Source organism: Helobdella robusta (genome assembly GCF_000326865.2).
Source record: "Helobdella robusta unplaced genomic scaffold HELROscaffold_3, whole genome shotgun sequence".
Classification (NCBI taxonomy): domain Eukaryota; kingdom Metazoa; phylum Annelida; class Clitellata; order Rhynchobdellida; family Glossiphoniidae; genus Helobdella; species Helobdella robusta.
The window spans coordinates 7,186,063-7,213,739 of NW_008704501.1; the positions used below are offsets into that span (position 1 = coordinate 7,186,063).

The window sequence follows — 27,677 nt, forward strand, 5'->3', positions numbered from 1 at the left end:
AAATGAGGGAAGTTTATAAAGAGGAGTGATTGATCAATTGACTGATGGATGGATTGGTTGATGGATGGATGAATTGGTTGATGAATGGATGGATGGATGGATAGATAGATGGATGGATGGATGGATGGATGGATGGATGGATGGATGGATGGATGGATGGATGGATGGATGGATGGATGGATGGATGGATGGATTGCTGAGAGAAGATGGAATGTAACCTGGATGGATTGATAGATCGTTTTAGCTTGTGGTCAACGGATTAATCGGACGCAACCCAAGATGCTGCTGCTGATGATGATGTAATGATGATAATGATGATGATGGTTTATGAAGAAGATGATGACGATGATGATGATGGTGTATAAAGAAGATGATGGTGGTGTATGATGAAGATGAAGATGGTGAAAATGATTATGATAATTTTATGACGATGATGATGATGATGTAGTCATGATGATGATGACAGTGGTGGCGATGGGATGATGATTATGATGATGATAAAAAATACAAACACATACAAAGATACAAAGAAATACAAAGAAATACAAAAAATACAAAGAAATACAATAGGAAGGATGGGTGATCAAATATAACAAGAGGCAAATTGACTGATAGATGAGATATGAAATCCAACTCAATATTCCCTGTATGCTTGTGTGTCTCTGTGTGTGTTTGTGTCTGTGTGTCTGTGTGTGTATGTGTCTTTTAGGATTCTTTTGATCCCCATATTGTGATGTTATACTATTTTATACATACATGCATACATATATACAATATACATACATACATACTCCGTACACTGTTAAAATGAAGAAATTTGTATAAAAATGTGACCAAAATAACGACAAACACGAGCAAACCTACGCTGTAAATCACGAGCACAAACAAGCAAGCGCCCATATAATTCATCAATACACACACACAAACAAACACACAAACACACACACACAAATACGACGCCACTCGACACAGAACGACCAAATAATGTTGCAGTCACGTTCTGGTCTTGCAGTAAATTCATCAATGAATCATCCGCGCTCAGCTAGCTACAACGTAATAGAGATTTGGACGTGAGCACTAATAGCCGAAGCGCACAAGTGCATAAAAACTTATTCTCGAGGACACATGAACTTATTATCAAGGACACGTGAACTCTTATTTTCAAGGACACATGAACTTATTATCAAGGACACGTGAACTTATTTTCAAGGACAGGTGAACTTATTATTAAAGGCACAGGTTCTTACTTCTAAGGGCATCTAAACTTTTTTTTAAGGACATGCAAACAGGGGCTGGGGCGGGCATTCTATCATAAAGCACAAAAGAAGTTCGACCACACACACACACACACACACACACACACACACACATACACACACACACAAATATACAGGCAGGCGCACTTATGCATGCAACAGACAAATTTAAATCACAATTGTGACTATATTTGATTGCTCAAATGGTAAGATCTCAAATAATTTTAATATTATTCTTATTATTATTATTATTGTTGTTGTTGTTGCCATTATTGTTATTGTTACTGTGCATTTTATGGCCTCATGATGACGTCATTTGATGTTTTTATGATGTCGTCATTTCCGGTTTCGCCGTTTAAATTGTTGTTTTGCCGGCTGTTGAGGCTTTTTTTGTTGAAAAAAAAAATAAAAATGACAACAACAACAATAAAAATAATAATAGCATTAATAATAATAAAAACAATAGTTACAATAATAATAATAATTTTTTCATATGTTATTTAGGTTGTTGCAAATATTGTTGTCGTTATCGTCGTCTGATTTTGATTTTGTGGTTTTTGAAGCGATCTGTGCTGTTGTTGTTGTTATTGTTGTTGATGTTATTTAGAGTGACGTCATAGTTTTTTGAGTTGTAGTTAATGTCATTTGGGCTGTTGTTGATGTAGTGGTATAATGTAACAATAAACTAGTCAGCAGTAAATAGTCCGTGTGGAGTTTTTGCTGTCATAAACTATTCCGCGTTTTGTTGTTGTTGTCGTTGTTGTGTGTTTTGTCTTTTGTTGCTGTGTCGTTGTTGTTGTTCTAATTGGTGGTGGTGTTGTGTGTTTTGTTGTACTTGGTGTTGTTGTTATCGTTGTTGAGGTTTTTGTTTGTTTATTCTTTATAATAAATGACCAACAATGACCACCAAGTAAATGAAAAAATATTTTTGGTTTTCATTAAAAACAAAACTAACAACGACAAAATTTATTCGTGCTTATAAAGAACTACAAAAATCCCCATAAACAACAGAGTCGTCGTCATCATCATAAACAACAACGTCATTGCTATCATCGTCGTCGTCGTCGTCATCAAAATTCTGGAGGCAGAAAAAACAGAACCAAAAAAATAATTTTTTCAAAATTCGCGGCAAAAAATTTGATTATTTTGTCCATCCTATATTTTTTTTTATCTTTTATAGTTTTTTACGCTTTTCTGATGTTAACATTCTCTCATTTGCGCATTTTCACACACACACACCACACACACACACACACTCTTTCTCTCTTATACTCGTTTTTCTCTTTCTTTCTTTTTCAATTTTCGTTATTTTTTCCTAATTTTTTTCCTTTCTCCTTTCTTTCTTTCTCTCTCTTTCTCTTTCTCTCATTTTTACTTTCGTTCTTTATCTCGGTCCATTGCTTTCTTTATATATTTTCCCTTGTTCCTTTTTCTCTTTCTCTCTCTTTTTTTCTCTCTTTCTTTTTCTTTTTTTTTCTTTCTCTCTCTCTCTCTCTCTCTCTCTCTCTTCCCTGTGTTCTTTCTTCCCATGTTCTCACGCATGACTGCTCGTTAACTTCAAACACTGCTCCATAGAGCATCCATCGGCGAACATGGTTACTGCATTGAACGGAAGAAGGAAGGATGGATGGAACCATTGAGATGAATAAAAGAATGAAAAAATAAACTTTATAGAGATTATTTAATAAAAATTTGAGAAAATAATTTTAAAATTGGTCGAAAAAACATTTGAAAATATGCTATTTTCTCCGTCTTAGCAATTATTTCCGCTTTAAAATGTTTTAAAATTTTCCATCTAAGATAATTATGGCTTTATATAATCAAAAATTCATCCACCCATCCATTTATTTATTCATTCATTCGTTTGTTCATTCATTCATTTCTTTATTCATTCGTTTGTTCGTTCGTTCATTCATTTGTATATCCATTCAATCATGTGGTCATTTATATATAAATTAGTTTTCTATATTTTTTTCATCACAAAAATATATATATATATATATCCATTCATAAATCATTAAAATCATTCATCCATCCATCTCTCTCATTCTTTTTCTCTCTTTCTTTCCCTCTCTCTTTCTCTCTCTTTCTCTCTCTCTCTCTCTTTTTCTCTCCACTTAAATGTCTTATCCATCAACCAATTAACGATCTGTATATTATTTCACCCAATCAGGACAACCGTTTCAGCAAGCGGAGGTGGAGGTGTTTCCGGTTCCGGTGTCATTGACCTCTCGTCCGATGGAAGCTACCAGAAATTGCACCACTACCAGGTTTACAGAGGTCTGTCCCCATCATCCGCCAACCGTCTGGAGGTCTGTCTGAGTTTTGTTTTGTCTGTCTGGTCGCTTATTTGTCTGGAGTAAGCGTGGTTTGTGTGCTTATGTCTGTCTGTCTGTCTGAGTGTTTCAACGATTCATTATTCGTGTGAATTAAAATAGAAATAATTTTAGCATCTTCACGGCAAACATTCATTTGCTAATTCAATTACTTCTACTTTATTGAAGTTTCTTACTCAAAAATTTTCCATTAACTTTACTTCAGCTTATAAAAGATTTCAGATTTCATTTACAAGTTTTGTTTTTTTTATTTTAAAAATTCATTTATTTATTAATTCATCCATCCATTTATTCATTCATTTATTAATTCATTCATTCATTTATTTTGCATCCTTCACTCATTCATGCAGTCGAAATTCAAGGAACTGGAAGAAGCTGCAGAGTACGAAAGGGCTCTCAGACTGAAAGTAATCTAAAAAAATACTTCATAATATTATTCCTCTATATTCGCTTCAAAATTACTAAACTTGGAAAAAGCAGCAGTAGCAGCAGCAGTAGCAGCAGTAGTAGCAGTAGTAGTGCTGATATTAGTAGTGACAGTAGCAGTAATAGTGGTATTAGTAGTAGTAGTGGTAGCAGTAGTGTTAGTAGTAGTATTAGTAGTATAATAGTAGTAGTAGTCGCAGCATGAGTTGTAGTAGCCGTAGTAGTAGCCGCATTAGCTTCAAAGATATAAGCACACATTTTATTACATTGAATTCAAAAGGCTTGAAGAATTATAACGTCTGAAATTGCATGCTTTGCGGTGTATGCATGTGTTGTATGTATGTATGTATGTATGTATGTATGTATGTATGTATGTATGTATGTATATATGTATGTATGTATGTATGTATGTATGTATGTATGTATGTATGTATGTATGTATGTATGCATGCATGTATGTATGTATGTGTTTGTATGAGTGTACGTATTATGGTGTATGTATAAATGTATGTTGTATTGTGGTACTATGCAATTATTTTACTCTTAATGCGTTGTGTTATCAAGTACAAAGTTACTAACGTGTTACTTCATCGTTGTTATGTTACTCATTTAAAAATCCCTTGTAGAACTTTCTTGTTATTTCATTGTTACTTGATATAATTGTTTGCAATTTTACTAAGTACCATGTTCGCTGGTTATTCATTTTTCTACTATGTTCCTTTATGTTACTTGGAAGTTCGCCTACTAAGTTATACTATTCCTTTTAATGCATTTTTACTAAATAATACTATTCGTTTGAATGCATTTTTACTAAATAATACTATTCGTTTGAATGCATTTTTACTAAATAATACTATTCGTTTTAACGCATTTTTTTTATAAAGTTCCAACTTTTAATTAAGAAAAAAGATACAAATGATTCTAGTGAGGTTTCGTGAATGTTCTTCTAATATTTTTTTTGCGATCATTATTTTGGGATTTTTTCTTACATTTGGTGAAACTATTTTTCTCTTTCTTAGGTTCATTCTTTCATCTACTGCATTATCATTCGTTCTTTCATTCGATCTTCATTCATTCATTTGATCTTCATTCATTCATTCATTCATACTTTCATTCATTCATTCAGCACTTCCTATTCATTCTCTTGTTTGTTTATCTGTCTGCCTAGTCGGCCATTGATTTGGTCATTTGCTAGTCTCTTTTACTCATTTATTTAATCAATCGTTTATTCCCTCACTCATTCATTTTTTTATTCATTCATTCGTTCGTTTATTCGTTCATTAGTTGATTTTTTCATTCATTCATACTTGTTTTTTTTGCTTTCATTTATCCAATTCATTCATCCTTTTATTCCTTCCGTTCGTCTTTTTCTTTCTTTCACTCCTTCTTCCTGTTTCTCATTTTTATTTCTTCCCCCTATCCACATACGTTCACTTAATTTGCATGGAGGCATTGCTTTATGCGATTCATTCGCTATTCGCCTCTGCTTCACGTTTGTTTGTATGTTTGAGTATGTGTGTTTGTATGTGTTTATGTTTGTATGTCTGTGTGAGTGTGTTAGTATGTGTGTGTATGTTTGTATGTGTGTATATACCTTCTACACTCGAAAAATACCATTTACGTTTGGAAATTAGTAATGCCACTAGTGCGTAATATTTAATATCTTTGGTACTAATCTAAAAAGTGTACGTCATCGCTGTTACTATGACAACCGTTGTTAGGGGCGTGACGTAATGATCGGTACATCCGTTTGATTGATGACGAAGAAGATGATGATGACGAAGATGATAATGATGAGGAGGAGGAAGATGATGATGATAGTTTTTTAGTAGACAAAAACTGATGTTTGCAAATCGAAGACGGTGATTGTAAATTTAATGAGAATAAACCTAATGAAAACCTTACTACAGTAATGGCAAATAATTCTTTACTACAAAACCCAGCCTCATTATCATAATTTATTCAAATGAACAGGCCGAGAAGGAATTAGCTGATCTGAGTTTCCAGTTTGACAGCTTCACCGAGAGATTGGAGGAATCAGAGGCTACAGCTGCTGCCCAGGTTAGAAATCATGAATATTAATGAGGGCCATGAATGTTAATGAAGGTCATACACAGTAATGAAGGTCATACACAATTATCAATTGCCTCACATTCTGTTTGCTTGTAGTTCGCGGGAACATTCGAAGCCCGCTTCTACAAACAACAAAGGACTATGTGCTATTACACATTACATCATCTTGCCTTTTTTAATAAATATTAATGAAGATCGTAAAAATATTAATGCAACTCATAAATATTTATGAGATTTTAATAGAAACGTTGATATTATCTCCTTGTTGGAAGCAATATTAGTGTGAAGAAGTTATACTGTATTTTTATAGTAATGAATTACACACAAACACATACACATGCACGTGCACATACACACATACAAACACGCACAAACACATACACATGCATATACACATACACATGCAAACACACACAAACACGTACGCGTACACACACACGCACAGTAGATCAAGATATTCTGATCAAGTTGTATGTAGTAATTGGTTACGTGGGCTTCCAATAGTTGACAGCCACCATCGTCATCATTATCGTGATCACCATCTTCATCATCATCATCATTAACATCTTCGTCTTCATCACGTTTAGTTTAGTCTTATCTTTATCGAGATTTAAAACACTTTCATCCAAAAAAATTCAACGAATATCCTTCTCTCTTTTTTTTCCACATTCAGTTTCATACTTTCTTTCTAAATTTTTATCACCATTGCAACTTTCATCATCATCATCGTCATCATAATCATCATTATCGAGATTATGACCACCATACCAACAACAACAGCAACAACAACAACAACGACAGACAACAACAAAACAAAAACAAACAAATAACAAGCAAACCAAGTATGCGATCCTCCATTTAACAAACTATAACACAACTACATATGCGCTATTTAAATATACATTCATATATCATGTATGTATAACATACATGATATATAATATATATATACCTGGCTTGACCTATATAGGCGTACGCACGTGACCTGTGACCTATTTAATGGCGAGCTTTTTGTGATGGTGTCCATCAAACTTCTGCTTCGCCTCGTGCTTCATCATCATTTGCTCGGACTCCTTTGTCGTTGCTGATGATGATGACGATGACGATGATGATGACGACGACGACGATGATGATGTAGATGATGATGAAGACGCCGATGATGATGGTGTTGTTATTTATGTTAACAATGTAGCCGTTAGGTTGATGCTCTGGAGAGTGTTCATTTTATAAAGGTTAAATTTAATATGCAAAAAAAGTTTTTACCATAAAATAATTTTCACCATATAATTAAATAATGAACTGACATATTATAATGTAATATTATAACTATAATAATGACGTCACGAACGCGTCAACAACAGAGCGAACTGGCCAGACGCCGCGAGTACGAGCTGCAGAAGTTGAAGAAGGAATTTGAGCTGTTGAGCATCCAACATGAGTCAGCTGATGCTGCCCTCAGGAAGAGGCACCAGGAGATCGTATGCGAGTTGACTGAACAGCTGGAGATGCTGAACAGGAATAAAAATAAGTTAGCCTCTCTCTCTCTCTCACTCTCCTCTCTCTCTCTCTCTCTCTCTCTGTGTGTGTGTGTGTGTGTGTGTGTGTGTGTGTGTGTGGTGAACATCATCCTCGTCATTATCGTCATCATCACTTTTTAGAGGCGACAAAGACAAGCAAACATTGACCATTGAAATCGAGACCATGGCAGGACTCCTGGAAAACTCCAACAAATGCAAGGTTGCCTCGCCATCTCTCACCTATTATTTATTTATTTATAATTATTTATACGTGTAAAATATTTAAGACCATAATTAATAACATTATTTGAGAATAAAATAATAAATGATGTTGCATATTGAAGCCTCATCACACCCACAATGAACATCTTTCAGCTCGTGGCAGAATCAAAACTGAACAGCCAGGAAGACATGATCCGCAAGCTGAAGGCTCAAGTAGACGAGTTGACCCGCCAGAACCACGATTTGGCATCGGCCAAGGCCAGACTGACCCAGGACAACCACAACCTGATGCACCAGGTACAGGATCTAGACAGGAGCAACGCTGACCTCGCCAAGGCCAAAGCCCTCCTCCAGCAACAAGTTGATGACCTGAAGAACAGACTGGATGAGGAGTCGAGGGTTCGTTCAACTGCTTGATGAATTGTTCACTTCGTTTATTTTGTTCTGTTCAAAGTTTGAAAATTTGTATTTGAGTAAATGACATAAAAAAAACAAATTGAAAGATTTTGAAAATATGCGCAACATAAATAATTTGCCTGCCTTGACGAAAAAACTTGAGCGTACGACCTAACAAAACTGGACGGAAAACATGCACACTAGCACACTCTCACACTCATGCATATCACACGTACACATAGACGCATACACACACACGTACACACACACACACACACACACACACACACATAGTTGAGAGAACAGCTGGCAGCACAGCTAGCCAACTTGCAAGTGGACTTCGAGAGTTTGCAGCTGAAATATGACGAGGACACTGACGCTCAGGGCAACCTCCGCAACCAGCTGCAGAAAGCTCTGGCCGACTACCAGGCCCTCAAAAGCAAATACGATAGTGAAATCGTTGTCGTCACTGAGGAACTCGAAGACACCAGGTTCCATATGTTACAATTTTTTTCAAATAGATATAAAGTTGATTAATCTCCAACAAACTTTACGTACAAAACTATTCAAAACTAATTCTGTTGCAGACGCAAGCTGTTGGCCCGCGTGACTGAATTGGAAGAACTTTTGGAGCAGGCCAAGTTGAGAATCATCAAACTTGAGAAGGACAAGAGCAAGTTCCAAATTGAAATCAGAGACATCTCCATTGAGTTGGAATCTGTTAGCTACTTGCTTAATAAATTTTAAATAATTTACTCAAAAATCAGTTTTTTAATTATTTGTATTAAATTTCAATAATTACTCAACTTTATTTCACATGTTGAAATGTATTCATTTAATTAGTTCATCTACCCGTTGATAAATGTTGATGCGATCGCCACAAACAAACCTGACCTCAGGCACACGCCAATGCCAACGAGCTCGGCAAGAAGTTGAAGGGTGCCGACGGATTGGGCAGTGAGTTGCAGAAACGTGTTGAGGAACTGACCATCGAACTGTCCAACTCAAATGGAGACAACCAGAGACTCATCGCTGAACTCGGCCGCCTCAAAGCACTTCTCAAAGATCTCGAAGAGAAGAACGATGGTCTGGCCAGAGAGAACAAACAACTTTCGGGTTAGCTTTGCTACCAGTTTATTATTTCGCAATGCATTCACATTAATTTAACTTTTAAAATTTAGCATTTTTTACATCAATTAAATGAAATTATTTAAAACTTTCATAGAAGTACATTTACCGCACTTTTAGTAATGAAACAAACCTGTGGCAACCAACCTTTCAGATGCACTCCGCGAAGCTCTCAGCCAGAACAAAGATCTTTCGCACAAACTGCACGACGTGCAAGCCAGGAAGCAACAGCTGGAAGGCGAGAAGGACGCCCTGGCTCTCGAGTTGGCCGAAGCAAACGACGCCCTGAAGGACGCCCTCTCAAGACTTGAAGCCGCTAACAACGCTCTCAGTCAGCTCAGAGCTGAACTGGAACGTCGTCTGCGCGAGAAGGATGACGAGATCGACAACATCAGGTGACACTTATTTAAGCGCTTCATTCTTTAGGTTTGAATTTGGCATAATAATAATTTTGAAGATGAAATTTGTTTGCCTTATTAATAATTTACTCTTTTTTAATGAAATAGTTGCGATTTTTCAATTGCATTGCATTCATTGCATCTATTGACTGAAAGAATTTGAATTGTTAGAAAAGCGAGCCAGAGAGCCATCGAAGAACTGCAGAGAGCGATCGCAGAGATTGAGAACAAGTACAAAGCAGAAATTGCGAGGTTGAAGAAGAAGTTCGAAGGAGACATTCGCGAATTGGAATTGCAACTGGAGAACCTCAACAGAGCAAATGCTGACCTCGCTAAGAACAACAAAGCTCTGATCGCTAAGATTAAAGTTAGTGAATAAATATCAATTGCTTTCATCAACTGTGAAATGAAAGTTGAAAAAATTTATTAGAATCGAAGTTTGAAAAAAATAAGTATTTAAAAATTGTTCATAATAATGAAGTTTGGTGATGTTTTAAAACAAATGAGCCGACAACTGCCAACAGTACAAACTATGAAAACTTCTACACAGGAACTTGAACTTGCATTGGACGAGGAACGTCGTCGCGCAGAGGAGGCCAGACAGGCAGCTGCTCTCCTCGATAGGAAGAGGGTGGCCCTGCAAGCCGAACTGGATGATCTCAGAGGATTGCTGGAAGTGGTGGGTACATCATCTTTTATTCATTCCATTCCGATGTTCAACGTGAAATAATAATTTTCATTGAATTGTTGATAGCATCAAAAACTAGCAATATATAATAGCAACAATTAGTAATAGTAATTAACAAAACTTTAAAAAACTGCCAGGCCGATCGCGGTCGCAAAGCAGCAGAGTTGGAGCTGAGCGAGGTGACGACCAGAGTGAACGAACTTTCCGTCACGCTGTCCAGCTCAACGTCCGACAGACGCCGCTTCGAGAGCGACATCGCAGGTTTGCACGCCGAACTTGAAGAAGCCCTGTCAGCCAAGAGAGCCGCCGAGGACCGCGCCGATCGTCTGCAAGGTGAACTCGGCCGCTTGGCTGACGAGCTGAGACAAGAGCAGGACAACTACAGAAACGCCGACGGAGCCAGGAGGGCCTTGGAAGTCGAAATCAGACAACTGGCCGTCAAGCTGGAGCAGGCTGAAGCATTCGGACAGCGTGAAGCCAAGAGAATCGTTGACAAATTGCAGTCAAGAGTAAGTTTATCCTGTCTTGAATTTTTATATTCAATATTTGATCATCGACATAAGTTGAATTTATGAAAAACTTTAAACTTTTTTAATAATTAATGGACCAGTTAAATAAGTTCCAACGCTAACCTAACCCCACCATCACATCACATCACACACGTAAATGGCAGTTGCGCGACCTGGAGACTGAATTGGAAGCCGAACAGCGTCGTTCACGCGACTTGACAGCAGAGGTCCGCAAGTTGCAGCGTCTGCTGCAAGAACAGAAGACGCAATCTGATGACGACCGCCGCATCGCCGCCGAACTCAGCGAGCAAGTCATCGCACTCACCAACAAAGTCAAGATACTCAAAAAACAATTGGAAGAAGCCGTGAGTGGTGATTCAAAATAAAATTAATTTTAAATTATGATGAACACAATTTTAACTTTTGGCACTTCCTTACGTATTTACGATAATTACCATTAAATGAATTTGTCAAAACACTTCAGAATGTGACAAAAAAACTTCAAAATGTGTCAAAAATTAGGAAGAAGTAGTAGCCATAACGATGAACAAGTACAGGAAAGCTATGCAGCTGTTGGAGGAAGCTGAACGTCACCATCACGACGCCGAGAAATCAATTGTCGTTCAAAATGGCCCGAAAGGTAGCAGGTCCATGTCTGTCACTCGTGAAGTCACTCGCGTTGTTAGAGTTTGAGGTGAGGAAGAATTTTTTGGTTGTTGTTGGTGGTGATTGTTTCGCCGTTGTCGATGTTGTTGGTTGTTGTATGTTGTTGTTGTTTGTTGTGGTTGTATATTTTTTTAGTTGTACGTTTCGTTGGTGTTTGCACCACTGTGTTCTTGATATTTTCAACGTTGTTCTTTCGTAACTTTTGTTGATGTTTCTCACGTAACATTGGCTTCAACATAAATTTTAAAAGTAAATTATTTAAAATAAATTGACAATTTACTTTCCAGACTTCCTGAGCTGGTATCGAGATTTGAATCATCTTCGATATTTTCAAACATAACTCCTTTCATTAATTTATTACCAATTAACCACGTTGCACATTACATTTGTCATTATGGTTTACTAGTGTTTCAATTAAATATTCTTTTTTACCGTTTCTTAAATTCAGAAGTTAATTTTATCTCGCCTATTTTTTTCAATAATTTCATTATTTTATGTTCTCAGTAAGTGTGTGTATATACAGAATGTATATAGACACATGCTACGTCACTTAAATCAAAGAATTTATAAGGTAATTTATATTTTATGATTTCTTTGTGAATATTTTTCATTTGTGGGTATTAGGGGTGTGCCTACAGCCTAATTAATTAATTAACTAATTGATTAATTAATTATTCGTAACCATTTTAAGATCTGTCTTGAAATATGAAAAAAGAAAAAGAAAAATGTTGTTTGTCTGGCTTCTTTGAAATTAATTACAATAAATCGTTCACAGTATGCCATCTTAAAGTCAAAATTATGCGATATAATGGTTATACCACGTAGGAGTAACATTTTTAATGGCTCAATATCTGATCATTCATATTCGCGTTTATAACACCAAACTGGGCGAACAGATTTTTAAAAGAAATTTAAAAAATTAACCCACTTGTATGAAGCGTCAGTTAAGCATAAAAAATATGATTTAATACATGAGAACGCTGGTACTGACACACAGTAAAGACACATACACGCACAAATGCAAAGTATAGTAGAACTATACAGTTCAATGAACTTTTTTTCGGAAATTTCCATCTTAAGTAATGAAAATTTTCCAAAAATTTTTTCACTACAATAATTTGTTTGAATAACTAAAATTTTCTAAATGCATCCATTGCTATGATGATGTAATAACTGTAATAATTGCAAATTATATATCTCCTTATCACTTATCATATATATCTATATACATATAAATGTGTATATACCTATTCATATAAGAACCAGTTATTTATATGTAGATACATTCATAACCTATATAATACCTCATTTATATGGATACATTACTGCGTATTAATATTTAAAATTGCAAAAAACTAGCAAAACTTGACATTTAGATAATTAACAGTCACTAACATTCACTTGTAAAACCTCAAATTTTAAATATAATAACGATTTTATGTGAAATAGTGAGGGATTAGTAAAAAATTAAGTAGCGTAAAATTTTAAGCTTATTAAATTTAAACTTAAGTTTAGTTTTAAGCTCTTTATTCTCTCATTACTAATTAGTGACTTTAATCGTTTGTCGGCTTTGTCTCATAAACAAATAAAAAGTTATTTTCGGCTATTTGTTTTATTAAATAAATAAAAAAATCGGTTAATTTTTATAAGTTATGTTGGCGTTTTTGCATAGAATTCTTGATTGGTTTAAGAATGTTTTCTGGAAGGAGGAGATGGAGCTAGCACTGGTTGGCCTACAGAATTCTGGCAAAACTACTTTCGTCAACGTCATCGCGGTATATTGTGTGTGTGTGTGTGTGTATGTGTGTGTGTTTTGTGGATTGGAAGATTTATTTAATAACTAATTTAAACTCATTATTATATTATTTATTTTTTTAAGAATATTCTTTTATTAATTATAATTATTATTATCATTCTTTCCTTTTTAAATTGAACAAACAAAGGCCGGAGAGTTTAGTGAAGACATGATTCCCACTGTCGGTTTCAACATGAGAACGGTCACCAAGGGAAATGTAACAATTAAGGTGACTTATTCATTTTGCTATCCAGTTGCATTTAAATTTTTAAATTTAGTACAAAATCAAAATTAGATAATTAGCACTACATTTAAATTTTTAATAATATTACTAATAATATAATAATATAAATAATTTTATTTTCATTTTTCTAAGATCTGGGACATTGGTGGCCAACCTAGATTCAGGAGCATGTGGGAAAGATACTGCAGGGGGGTCAATGCCATCGTGTAAGTACCAGAATTCGTAATTTCATTATTCAAATTATTTTTTTATTTAATTGCTGATATTTATAATTTTATTGTAATTTTTATTTTTTCCCCCATAATGGTTCTTAGCTACATGGTCGATGCAAGTGATCTTGACAGGATAGAGGCATCTAAGAATGAACTTCACAACTTACTGACAAAACCTCAGCTAATAGGCATACCGGTTTTAGTGCTTGGCAATAAAAGGGATGTGCCTAACTCACTCGACGAAAAAGATATGATCGAGAGAATGTTAGTGGGTGGGAGGTACTTTTACTATTGTGGCTCGAGGATAAGGAAATTTTTGTTGCTGAAGTTATCATTGATTTATTATTATTTATTATTATTATTACTATTTATTATTATTACTATTTATTATTAATATTACTCATTTATTATTATTATTATTGATTAAAATTTTTTCAGGAGTTTGTCCGTGTTTCAAGATAGAGAGATATGCTGTTATTCCATATCATGCAGAGAGAAAGATAATATAGGTGTGTATGTGTGTGTACTTGTGTGTGTGTGCACTTGTTTGTGTGTGTGTGGGGGGGGGATTGTTGTTTATGTTATTAGTTTTTAAAATTTGCAAGTTAAATTATTAACCCTTTTAGCAATGAGTTTTTACATTAGCTGCTGGCAATAATTAATATGTTTATATTTTTTCATTCATTTTTCGTTCATTCATTTATTCGTTTATTCATTCATCATGCTATTGATCCAATTACATTTACATGTTTAAATTGCTGGCTGATTAATAATTTATTCATTCATTCATTCGCTCATTTTTTAATTTGTTAATTATTTCATCTGTTACCTTCATCATTCTCAAATTTATATTTATTTACTATTCTTATATTTATTTCATAATTTTTTCAGACATAACCCTTCAGTGGCTCATTCAACATTCCAAATCTAAACGCTAAAGATTTTACAAATAAAAATAGTAATAATAATAATAATCATTATTATATTATTATTTTAATATTATTGTTATTTTTTGTCCTGTTATTAATTAGAGACTAGACTAAAACAAAGAATGATAACAATTTTGTACGAGTGCATTCAACTTGGGATGGGAAGCATGTTCTAAAGTAAAGTGATATTGAATGAAAAAGATTGATTGATTGATTGATTAGTTGGTTGATTGATTAGTTGGTCGATTGATTAGTTGGTCGATTGATTCAGTTTAGTTCCTGAAATTTATTATATATTCTTATTAGATATAGAATGATCTAACACACTCTTCTGTTTGGTTATGTTACTGATTGGTTTATAAACATCACGATTGACCAGTGGACTGATTGTTTGATTGACCGGTTGAATGATTGATTGATAAATTAGTTGATTAATTGATTGAATGATTGAGGTGTCTAGAGTACAGACTTCTAAATTGTCTGGTAATTAGTTCATTTGTTTGATAAAAAATTTTCATATTTTTTCAATCTCATTATATTGTGTGTGCGCGCGCGCGTGTATGTGAGTGTCTCAACTATGATAACATTACTATTCAGTATACATTTGATGATTCATTTATGTTATTACTCATTAGGTTACAAGGTATGTATGTTTGTGTATGTATTTGCTAGTGTTTATTATGTGTTTGTTTGTTTGTATTCATTGTTTTCATCCCTTCTCAACACGTGGTATGGACATGTGTTGAGAAGGGATGAAAGGGTCGGGATTAGGCGAGCGTTGGAGTTCGAGGTTGAAGGAGTGGTAGGAAGGGGTCGTCCGCGATTGGGATGGAGAGAGTAGGTGGAGAAGGACAGAGTGAAAGCGGGGTTGCGTGATACTGAGGCGAGTGACAGATGTGGATGGCGTCGAGGGGTATTTCGGTTTCATCCTAGGTAGCCAAACGGCAACCCCCGATCTCGGGGAAAATGTCGTCTAAACGTGTGTTGTTGTTGTTGTTGTTTGTATTCACGTTTTTATGTGATTGTATTCATGTCTATTTATGTTTGGTCTGATGTATTTATGATGCTATATACATGTTTTTATTGGCGTCCCCATGCATGTACAATTGTTTATATGTACGTAAGTTTTGTATTTATGTAGGTATGTTTGTTTTGTTAGTATGTATGTTTTCTTTGTTTGTAATCATACATTTGTATCTATCTGTATGTATGTTTCTGTAATCATGCATTCGTATCTATCTCTATGTATGTTTCTGTAATATATTGTAAAAGAAAATTCATTAAGAGAGTTAACAACTGAGATAGAAAGCTAGTCAGCATCTTTTGTGTGTGTGTGTGGTGTGTGTAGTCTATTTGTTAACTTGTATTCACCAATCTTAATATCTAAGTCTGTGTGTGTGTGTGTGCGCGCGTGTGTTTACTTTTTCACAAGTCAAATTTAATCCATTTATATTTATCAGGAAATTTTGCAGATGATAAACTCATTTTGTGTTTTTTTTCGTGTGTTTATTTTTTAAAGATATACATTATCTTTTTGTGTTTGTGTTCTTCTACTTTTCTCAGTTTTTTGGATACCAATCATCACTTTTATAAACCATCTTAATGGCTATAGATACTAATGTTCATCGCGTGTGTGTGTGTGTGTGAGTGTGTGTGTACGTGTATAGCACTGATGAATATTTACTGTAACTAAAGTACTAAATACTTAATGCAGAGTTACTTAATCTAGTATTTTTTCATTTCGCTATTTATTTATTTATTTATATTTCAATACTTTAATGATTGATAGTAATTTTATTTTAACCAAAGTGAGGTATTTTTTTCCCGTTACATGCCATCACAGTTTTTTTTGTCGTTTCAATTTTTTGTCATTTTTTTTATTCCGTCTCTCAATCCACTATTTTTTTATGTTTAATTTCCGTGCTGTATAGTTTTCCGTACTGTGTTGAATCGATGTTTCACGTGTACCAAACATTTTGATGTGAATATTATTAAAGTACTTATATATATATATATATATATATATATATATATACATATATATATATATATATATATAGACATATTTATTTGACTATTTTTAAAGTTATGGAATTATAAAAATTTTTAGTTCATTCATTTTAAAGTCATGTGTACTTTTTTATTAAATTTTTCTCTAAAATTAAAGTTCACTTTTGTATAAGCGCTTTAATTATTCACTTAATTAATTAATTACTTAATTGGTTGAATGTTCTTACTTGTCTATAGTTCTAATCATCAACCATTTTTTCCTTACAGCTACATTCAATCAAAGGCTTCCACCTATATTCCATGTTAACCAAACATGCTTTGAGTCTTATCATATTATCTGCCAATTTCAATAACAGGTAATATAGACAATATCAAAGCAACTAACGATATATCTATTGATATATCTCTAGTAGTATATCTAATAATGTCAATAAACAACATGATATCCGTATCTATACCTATTATCACCGATGTTATGTTATGCTTTATTTAGTGCATTCAATGCGAATTTGCCGCTAGAACTGAGTTTGTTGACTTTTAACTTAATGTAAACTAAAAGAAACTTGCACTGATAATAAAACACACGTGTGTGTGTGTGTGTGTACGTGAACATGTGTGTGTGTGTGTTCACGTACACACGCACACATATAGAGGAACACGTATGAGCACACACATGCAACACTGAATGATTATATTTAGTGAAACATCTGGTCCGCGTGTTAGCAAACCTTGTTATAGTAACATTTTTAACGTGTTAATAGTTGATGGATTTATTGATTGGTATGTATAATTAAATATTTCAATAACGAATTTTTTTTTATTTCATTTTTTACTAACGACACTACCAAATATAAAATCAATTTTCTTCTTCATTATCTCAACTCGTATTCAATAAATTTTTTCAAATTGAGCCAAGGATTTATTCATTTTGGAAAAGCGTTATATATTAGAAAAGCGTAAAATTCAGTCGACATGAAGTTCATTCTTTACTAACCGTTAAATGGTTGATGATTTTCGAAGCAATTTCGGTAGGACTCTCACATATATCAATACACACGTATTCAAACTGATTAGCAACATTGTTATCAGTCGTAGTGGTAGGCAGTTCTAAAGTGTCAAATTGGGATTGTAGCAAGTTAGCTGACATGAAATGGTTTTTCCTGTTTGAAACTCTTTCACCAATCAACTCTATACTACCTTGCAAATGAAAGAAAATTACGGATTTGCAAAGGTTTACATTTTCTAAACTACTGTTATTACTACTTGTTTTGTCTTCTGTAATTTTACTACTGCTACTGCTTATTTTTTTCTCAATAGTAATTTTACTGATGCTATAAGTGCCGCTTTCAAAGTTGTCAGTTGCCGTGGTAACGTAAGAAAAAGATTTGTCATCTTTATTAGCACGGAGATCTACATATTTAACATTGCCGTCACTGTGAATCAAGCTTAAATCTGTACATTTCATTGAAGCAGCAGAAGTTTCGTGCTCGCTGCTAATAACATTCGTGGCTGTAGTAAAATTCGCTGCAGAATTTTCTGAAGTGTTTTTTGGTTCAATGTTGGGTAGTTGATCACCATACATTAGAATGTTTCTGTATGAATTTTTTAAAGCGGAGCAGGCAATGATTATGTCTGAATTTTCATGGCAAGCTCTGCATTTTGAATTAATAAATTGTAAGTAACGTTAATGGCTAAATCTTTCATGGAACAATATCATATTACATAAAAGATTTAAATGTTGAGAGATTATCTGTTCAACATTCCTTTTTAACATTGAGCAAATAGCAGAATAATTTTTTAAAACTTGACTCAACTGTTTCATTAGGTGATGAATTGACAAGAGCCAAGGGTACCTATCCTGAAATTAATATTCACTGTAAGTGAATGAAATATCAGGAATAGCATAAAAATCATTGATCAAACTGCAAGAAAATTAGGGACTCCAGTGTTATTAAACGTCCATATACATACTCGATCATTAAGTGGCACTCCTTTTAACATTTTTTCAACATTTTTGACTGTATGTAAATCATCAGCGTCGATAAAACGCCATCCTAACTGAGTGGAAAATTTCAGAAATGTCATTAAGTCTACATTTTAGCTTGGATATCATCTATTTTACAGTTAAAATGATAAAAATTACTTTAAAAATTTGAATAAAACTATAATACAAACTTTCTTAGATAATTCATGGCCGACAGTTGTTCTGAAAAATGTAAATTTTGATATTTTGAAAACCAGTTTGTGCTGATTGTAAATTGTTTGACAGAGAAAGCGTTGAAAATTCATACTTGCCAGATCCAGACACTCCCATCAGAATAATAATCATTTTAATTCAAATTGTTAATTGAAAAAGCTTTTTGTTACAGCAAACGGAGTTCGGACCAAGTTGTTACCTGGTATAAGTTTCAAGCCATATATATAGAATATAACATCAATACAATATAGAGTATATATTCTATGTATATAGTTTCATGTATGGATCTGAGGATGGCAGATTTTTTTTCATTATGGCATATCTTTAGCCAACACTCTATGCAGGTAAGTAGCTATTTTTGAAGTATTTTTCATAAAAAAATGATATTTTGAACACTAATTATGTGTTTTTAGAAGCCCAAAAATAGGTGATACTATTTGAAAAAACGAGCACTGCTATTGTGGGGCAAAATATATTTCTTGAATTGACTTTTCTATGATATGGTGTCTGTGTTTGTTTACGATAAAGCGACATGGCCGTCTTCAACAGTGCTGGATATGCCGTGCATGCATCGTCCGGCGAAGTAGGAAACGCCCCCACCACCAACCAGAACGTCATCATGCGACGGATGATCGTAAAACGGCCAGTCCCTGTTTCCTGGGCCAACAACTTACCCCAGTTCATATTAGAATATCTCTTCTCCTACCTCAGCGTTGAAGACCTGAGGAATTGTGCACTTGTCTGCACCAAGTGGTACAAGTTAGTAGTTAGTTGGTCTTGTTAGTTACCTACCTAACTCTCATCTAACTAGATTTTTCTGTTTAGTGAAGGTTTTGAATACTTATCTTAAATAAATAATTAACTGAATTTAGTTTAATTAAATTGCTTGCATTTAGTAATTTAGTTAGGTTAGGTTAGTTAGGTTAGAACATCATATTGTTGTTTGTAGTTGTTAGGGTTAGGGTTAGTTAGTCCTGTCGGTTTTCACGCATAAATAAGAAAAACATTATAATTTATTTATCTTTATTAATTTAGAATTAAGCCATCAATCTCACAGAATCTTAAACGATGAGAACAATGACGTTTGGAGGCTGCATTGTGTACACAAACTTGCTCAGGAAGCTCTCAACTCCGACCTACTAAGCCACATTCCATCCTACAAAAACAAACTGCGGGCATTTTATTATGCCTGGAACCCTAATGATTGCTCCAGAAATATTTACATAAAAAGCAATGGTTTCACGCTACATAGAAATCCCGTTGCACAAAGTACAGATGGGGCCAGGAGTAAGTTAGGATTTAAAAATGGCAGGCATTGTTGGGAGGTGCATAATTTTAATTTATTGACCATTTCTAAAGTGTTTACTTTTTTATTTTATGTAAATTCTGTTCCTATATTGCTCTATTGCAAAATCTCTTTCATACATATACTTTTAGAAATTTAGAGTTAAAAATCAATAGATATTTTATAAATTTGAAGCTGGTTTAAAAAAAAAACTATAAAAATTCTCCCTAAAAATTGTACCTAGGTATGGTGGGAGGGTCCTTTAGGTACGGTGGCAGTGGTGGGCATCGCAACAAAGGCAGCAGCCATGCAGTCTCAGGGTTACCTTCCTCTCCTGGGCAACGATACCGAAAGTTGGGGCTGGAATCTGGTGGACAACCATCTACTCCACAATGGAGATGCCCAGGGAAACTACCCTGTTATCACTACGCCACCCACCTATCAAGTGTGCCTCCTTCTCTTTGCTTGCTTGCTACAGTTTTTATCTTAATTTTTTTCAGAAATTTATTTATTTAAAAAAATTTATTTTTCCTTCGTCTACTGTCTTTCTTTGATCTGTTTTATGTGTTATTTAGCTACTTGATCGTTTTAACCAAGTTCACTTTTAGGCATTATGAATTTAAGATTTTTTTTGTTCAGTTTTTTAAAAATTTGTTGCACAGGTCGGTGAAAAAATAAGAATAATCCTCGATTGTGATGACAACACATTAGCATTCGAAAAAAATTACGAATTCTTAGGTACTTTTGCATTATTATTTCATCTTTGTTTTTTTTTTAAATAAATCCTTTATATTCTTTGAATTATTTATATAAATGAAAAATATTAATGAAAAATACCATCTCCAAATTATGATAAGTCTAGATAATAATAATTATTATTGATTAAATTATTTTGGTAAATTCTTTCCTAATAAATTCTCAGATGTCAACACACACATACACACACGCGCGCGCGCACGCACATACACAAATACATCGCATGTTGGAAAATGCTTTATAAAAAATAATCTGTCATTTTAATGACAATCAAACTCAGTCGTACAACATTTTAAACATCAATCAATCAAGCAAATTAATAAATTTAAAAATTCAAATATGATCTATTATTTCCATTAATTTTTGTAAAATTTTTCATTCGTCACTAGGTATCGCTTTTAAAAATTTACCAGACGTCAAACTATACCCAGCCGTGTCAGCTGTCTATGGCAACACCGAGGTGTCCATGGTGTATCTAGGCCAGCCCTTGGATGGCTGATGTTTATTATTATTGTTATTATTATTATTATTATATCTATTATTATTATTATTATTAATATTATGGTCGTTTTGTTTCATTATTATTGTTGTTATAATTGCTGTTGTTTATTATTTCGTTATCTATTATTATTTGTAACTATTACCCTGCATAATTAACATTCGTTCCAGTCTTATTATATCAGTTTATTTATAAATAGTTGTTTCATGGAATTAAGTTCTTTTTACAAGTGTTAAGCAAACACACACGCACAACACATACCGACACACACACTCACACATATATATATATATATATATATATATATATATATATATATATATATATATATGTGTGTGTGTGTGTGTGTGTGTGTGTGTGTGTGTGTGTGTGTGTAAATATACATATACCGTATTTGTTATATAATAGTCTGATTATTAATTCATCTAGTCATATATACATTCCATTTTATTCATATATATGTATATATATGTATATCAATATATATATTTATATTTAACTATGTATATATATATTTATTTATATATATATATATATATAAATATATTTATATATGAATCCAATATTTGACAATAATTGTATATAATTTATTACTTTTATATGTAAATCTCTCTCTTCCTCTCTCTCTTCCTCTCTCTCTTTCGCTCTCTCTTCCTCTCTCTCTTTCGCTCTCTCTTCCTCTCTCTCTTTCGCTCTCTCTTCCTCTCTCTCTTTCGCTCTCTCTTGCTCGCTCTCTTTCGCTCTATCTTCACATGCATACATCTTTTTATATATCTATTCTTATATATTCTATTTATTTATTTATTTATTACATTTCCCTTTTCATTATTTGTTCATAGGCATCAAACAACAACAGATACGCAGTGCATGGCACTTTACAATTACACAATAATATAGTGTATATAAATATTCTATATATATATATATATATATATATATATATATATCTATTCTATATATATATATATATATTCTATATATATATATATATATCTATATATATACTTATATATATTCACCCATATATATATATATATATGTATATATATAATGTATGCAAATTAGCATTACAATGTTTCAATGTCTTTATCAGAGCTCTTAATGCTAATGTCATTATTTTTTTATAATTAACAATATCACAATTGTTATTATTTCTATTTCTATTATTGTTATTGTTGTTGTTATTGTTGTTGTTGTTGTTTTTGATCGTAATTTGTTACCTACGCTTGTATAAATAGAATTAAGGAATTTTCTAGTTACATACGCTGTAAAGTGCCCTATCATTACATTACATATTGATCTAATTAATATTAATTAATTAATTTGGATAAGATTAATTGATCTAACAGACCGATTAATTAAATCTAGACTAATTGATCTAGTTTATATCAATTAATTAATTAATGTTAATTGAATTTGTTTGGGTCTGAGTTATTCAGTCATCAAGTCAATCTTTCTTTATTTTTCTCTCTCTCTCTTTTTCTTTCTCTCTCTCTCTCTCTTTCTCTCTGTGTGTGTGCATTTAAATGTTGCCGTGTTATAGATATTATTTTTATTTTTTTGTTTTTGTCCAGTTTTTCTTTGTTTTGTTGGTTTTTTGTGTATATTTTTTTATTTGTTTTTCCAATTTTCCATTGCCGTGTTTATGCTTCATGAAATATGTTAATAAGTTAATAAAATTGTGTGTATATATATACATTTCCTTGTGTGTGTATGTTTTTGTGTGTGTGTGAGTGTTTGTGTGTGTTTGTGTGTACATACAAAATCACAAATGTATATGTGTAATAATTATAATTTATTGTTTTATTGCGTTAGTATTCAACATAATAATAGTATTTTAGTAACGTTAATTTTAATACTGTATCTATTTATCGATCTCTTTCTTTCTCTCTCTATGTATCTGTCTTTTTGTCTATCTAACTATCTATCTGTCTGTCGGTTTGTCTGTCTGTTTGTCTGTCTATCTATCTATCTGTCTGTCTGTCTATCTATCTATCTATCAATCTATCTATCTCCACGATAAGTAATTTTGTTGATATATTTAAATAACTTTTGTTCAACTTGAATGATATGCCATTAGAGATAAAATGTGTATTAGACTATGGACGCACGCATACACACACACACACACACACACACACACACACACACATATATATATATATATTTATTTATATTATTTATATGTATGGATTGATACACCAAAATCAAAATTTTGTTATTCACTTTTCTAATACGAACTAGTGATTCACTATTCTAATGCAAATATTACTGTCACTTATATTTCAATTATTCCTGCTAATGCTACTGCTACACATGTTAATGTCGCGTGATGTTTAGTTGGCCTATTATTGTTATCACTTCTCACCTTCTTGTTTCATCATTATTATTGATCTTATCTTTGTGAAAACATCTCTGAGCCCTCTGTAACTTATCTCTGATGGATTTTAAGTGAGGTTTTGTTGAACTAAATGCCGTTAAGATGTGTTTCCGCTCTTATGTGTTAATTGGAGTGGATTTTTGAGAGATTGTATTCAATGTTTATACAAAACTCGACCCTTACACAGTTGTATATAACATCTACACCCCACACACAGAACGTATATACAGGTTTCAATGCACTTGCAAGCTTCCTATCACACGCATGTTTATAATATTCTTTGAGTTTTGCCCAGCCAGCATTCGAACCACATCAGCACGCAATAAAAAAAAAATTGCACAGCACTTTTGCCGTCTGCGCTAGCTCGCTGACCTGTGGTTATTTGTGGGTTACTTGTGATTTCATAGTGATCATGACCATGAATATTTTTTTTCATAGTTTATCGATGTTTTCAAATAAATCATGAATTGATTTTGTTATCATTGTTATATTGATTTTTTTAAATTATCATTATTTATATTATTGCTGTTGTTGTTTCCAGACAGAATGAACGCTCCATCGTTCGCGCTTCTATTCCATTTCCGCTATTCCATGTATTTTACGTTTTTGAAAAAAATATTATTTAAATAATTAAACCAATGAACACTTTATTTGGCTGTATACAGGCACACACACACACACACACACACGCAGATATATATATATATATATATATATATATATATATATATATATATATATATATATATATATACACCTCGCTTTTGTTAATATACTTATTTGACATTGCAATGTCGCATAAATGTCTGTTTAATTGTACATATATTGTATATGTCTTATAATATTTCTAATATAACTAATAAATATTAAATATTTTGATGTCGGTCTTTTGATTTTGGGCATGGTAAAATGCTTCAAATTTTTAATAAGATCTTTAATACCATGTGTGCCTTGAACGATATTTTCACATCTACAACCAGTTTTTCCAAGCTAGCATCTTACTGCTTAAAACTTCGGTTTCATTGACGAAGTCCGGAACATTCCAAAAGTCCCACTCTATTTAGAGTTTAGCCTTCAGGATTCCTGTTTCGATTACACAGAGGTGTGACTGCTATCACTGTACCATTGGTACATCCCTTGCTCTAGTTTGATGTTAGAGTTCTCGCTGTATTGAATGCTTTCTGCAAACTGTCTGGAAATGGTATTTTATTCTGGTTTTATCTAATTAAACCTGTATATATGTTCTGGTATAAATATATACATGTGAACAAATAAGTTGTTGTAAAAGTAGCCAACTAAAAATGCGTCCTTAAGTAATTGGCATTTGTCGACTAAAAGTAAACTTACATTTGACTGTTGATTTGGGCATATTTTAATTTTGAATTTAAAATTTAAAATATTTATTATAAATGGAAACTTCGGAAACTATCGTCCCCATCTGTGAGTCCTGGTTAAGATTGGCCGACGTCACTTTATCGTTTGATGGTTTAGAACCCATAAAAGTTCACTGCACTAGAGCCAGCATTACGTCTGTTTAGTATTTCAATTACATTCAGATTTCTGTTTATTTTTAGTTTTTTACTCACCATTATTCGTTTTTACTTTTTAGTGGATTAAATATTAAAAGATTAGTGAATTAAATTAGTCTTGTTTTAAAAATTTCTTTTGTTTTTGAGGTACAATTTTTTTTTGCTCAAACAAATTATTCATTTTTTTGGAATATATTAATAATTAGATTAGCATTAGATTTATTGAAAACAAATTTTTCTCTAAATCTGAAATTTGAAATTATGAAATTATAAAGCTAAACCTGTTAATGAAATTTTAGCACACTGCCCTCTACATTTTTTTTTTATAAAAAGATATATTGTAAAAAGTTTTTTAGTTTTGCTTTATTGCATTTACAAAATTTCAAGTTGACTATGAATGAATTTATTTTGAATTTATTGATTTCAAAAAATATTTTATTAATTTTCAGTGATTATCGACTCTACCGTCGTGGCATAAACTCTAGACTGTGTGAGTATGCAGAAAGTGAGCAAGAAATGTATGAAAGCGAACCATTAACAGAGTTAGAATATACTAACAACGTGGCCTCAGCACCAGAGGTCCAAGATTTTGTCATGGATGAAGAGGAAGAGAAGGAGAAAGAGCAGATGATTGCCATGGGTCTGCCCGTTTCATTTTTTTCTGGGACCAGGGCCGCCAGACGAGGTAGAAGTTGGAAGTCGAATAAGCCTTATAATAGGAAGCTGCAGTTACAAATCAACGGTTTGATTTTATTTTATGTTTTTGGTATTAAACAATTTAAAATTAATTAAATCTCATTTTTTCATAAAGTTTTTTGGCAAAGTAAAATTAAATTAAAGTGTATATTTTTTCATAAAGTTTCTTTACAAAGTATTAATTTAATCTACTCAGTTTAATTAAAATCTTTAGATAATGTACTTCAATTTAACTGTCACCTGCAGACAACTACGAAGCAAACACAGAAGACCCACTGTGGACATCATTCTGGGAGAAGCACTCGGATAAGATAATTTGGGATAGATGGATTAGGAGATATCCTCAATATCTGGATGCCTGTGACCAAACATCGATCTACCCCGATGACTACAACAGCAATGTTACAAAAGACAGTATATATGTCATCGATTCTAACGATAGTAATACATTAACTAAGGACGTCAGTAACATTAAAGAAAATGCTCCAGCCAGTGCAGACAGTATTGTTGATGACATTAAAGTCGTCAGTATCGTTACTGATGACGCTGACCACAATAACGTGGACGAAAAAAATTTGGCTGCTACTACTACAATTTCTACTACTACTTCTACAATTACTAACAATTTTAGTAACTTTTCTAACTCACGCCCCACAACTAATAATCCTGCTACAGACAATAACGCTACTACTGTGATGTCAATCAATGAAGAAAACTCCTCCTCCATTGCTGATATCACCACGCCGACAAATATCATCACGTCAGTCGCGCCATTAAACATTCCACTGACTGCTGCCACAACTGGCGGCGACAACCACATCGACGACGGTGTTGGTGCTGTAGGGACGTCATTCGACTGCCTCATCACTCCCACCCCCTATAACGTTGATACCAACAGAGATGCTGGACACCCCCTGGATGGAAATAAAATGGAATGGGACAAACTCTGGGACGTGCACTGGAGCGAGGTGTACTGGGAGCTCTACAACTCTTTCCACAATCGAGACGTCGATGACCAAGGTGACGTCATGTCCGATGAGGATGGCGATGCTGATGGAGCTGGAGAGAAGAAGAAGATGAGTGACAATGGTCGGCAGTTGCTAGGCATTCTACTCTTATCTATTTCTTCACACTTTATATCATTCATCAAAATACTTTTACTAGATTGTCATTTGTCTCTATATTTTTTGTGTTATTTTATTTTTAAATTTTTCATGCTAAACCCACAAAATTGAAAAAATGTAACCCCGCCACTGCCAGCCTCGTCAGCTAGCTTGGACACGACGCAGTCACAATGCAGCAGCAGTAGGAACAGAAATTCTAAGTGGACTTCAGCTGCCAGCAACTGCGCCACAGCTGGAAGTACAGTCACTGTCCCTGGCGGTGACGGTGACGAAGACGACGACGATGGACCACCTGAGGAAGTATCGAGCAAGTTGAAGAGGAGGTGAGTTGGTGTGTGTGTGTGTGAGTGTGTATATGTGTTCGTGTGTGTGTATGTGTAAGTGTGTTTGTGTGTGTTGGTGTGCG

The 27,677-nt window shown here is 33.4% G+C and overlaps 4 protein-coding genes across 4 annotated transcripts in view; 3 read left to right on the plus strand and 1 right to left on the minus strand.

Moving 5' to 3' along the window:
• HELRODRAFT_184995 (hypothetical protein) overlaps window positions 1-12,359 on the plus strand; it is a 14,122-nt gene extending 1,763 nt beyond the window's left edge. Inside the window, exons 3-18 of the mRNA XM_009021643.1 lie at window positions 3,430-3,568; window positions 3,943-3,999; window positions 5,993-6,079; window positions 7,453-7,619; window positions 7,750-7,828; window positions 7,984-8,229; window positions 8,521-8,717; window positions 8,814-8,946; window positions 9,126-9,342; window positions 9,509-9,749; window positions 9,924-10,119; window positions 10,303-10,431; window positions 10,578-10,949; window positions 11,114-11,314; window positions 11,472-11,643; window positions 11,903-12,359. Coding sequence (XP_009019891.1) covers window positions 3,430-3,568; window positions 3,943-3,999; window positions 5,993-6,079; window positions 7,453-7,619; window positions 7,750-7,828; window positions 7,984-8,229; window positions 8,521-8,717; window positions 8,814-8,946; window positions 9,126-9,342; window positions 9,509-9,749; window positions 9,924-10,119; window positions 10,303-10,431; window positions 10,578-10,949; window positions 11,114-11,314; window positions 11,472-11,642 — 2,632 coding nt within the window. The 3' untranslated portion in view covers window position 11,643; window positions 11,903-12,359. The remainder of the gene's footprint in view (window positions 1-3,429; window positions 3,569-3,942; window positions 4,000-5,992; window positions 6,080-7,452; window positions 7,620-7,749; window positions 7,829-7,983; window positions 8,230-8,520; window positions 8,718-8,813; window positions 8,947-9,125; window positions 9,343-9,508; window positions 9,750-9,923; window positions 10,120-10,302; window positions 10,432-10,577; window positions 10,950-11,113; window positions 11,315-11,471; window positions 11,644-11,902) is intronic.
• Window positions 12,360-13,267: 908 nt separating this feature from the next.
• HELRODRAFT_155828 (hypothetical protein) lies at window positions 13,268-14,804 on the plus strand (the record flags this gene model as incomplete). The annotated part of the gene is made up of 6 exons (XM_009021644.1): window positions 13,268-13,390; window positions 13,559-13,639; window positions 13,787-13,860; window positions 13,969-14,130; window positions 14,305-14,375; window positions 14,758-14,804. The coding sequence occupies 6 exons, from the start codon at window positions 13,268-13,270 to the stop codon at window positions 14,802-14,804; spliced, it is 558 nt and encodes a 185-aa protein (XP_009019892.1).
• Window positions 14,805-17,784: 2,980 nt separating this feature from the next.
• HELRODRAFT_65151 (hypothetical protein) lies at window positions 17,785-18,890 on the minus strand (the record flags this gene model as incomplete). The annotated part of the gene is made up of 4 exons (XM_009021645.1): window positions 17,785-18,094; window positions 18,386-18,457; window positions 18,620-18,663; window positions 18,777-18,890. 4 exons carry the CDS (start codon window positions 18,888-18,890, stop codon window positions 17,785-17,787), a joined length of 540 nt encoding a protein of 179 aa, XP_009019893.1.
• A 740-nt stretch (window positions 18,891-19,630) lies between these two features.
• On the plus strand, window positions 19,631-21,542 carry HELRODRAFT_65080 (hypothetical protein; the record flags this gene model as incomplete). Its single annotated transcript, XM_009021646.1, has 5 exons — window positions 19,631-19,761; window positions 20,060-20,327; window positions 20,532-20,732; window positions 20,950-21,025; window positions 21,433-21,542. The coding sequence occupies 5 exons, from the start codon at window positions 19,631-19,633 to the stop codon at window positions 21,540-21,542; spliced, it is 786 nt and encodes a 261-aa protein (XP_009019894.1).
• Window positions 21,543-27,677: the final 6,135 nt, after the last annotated feature.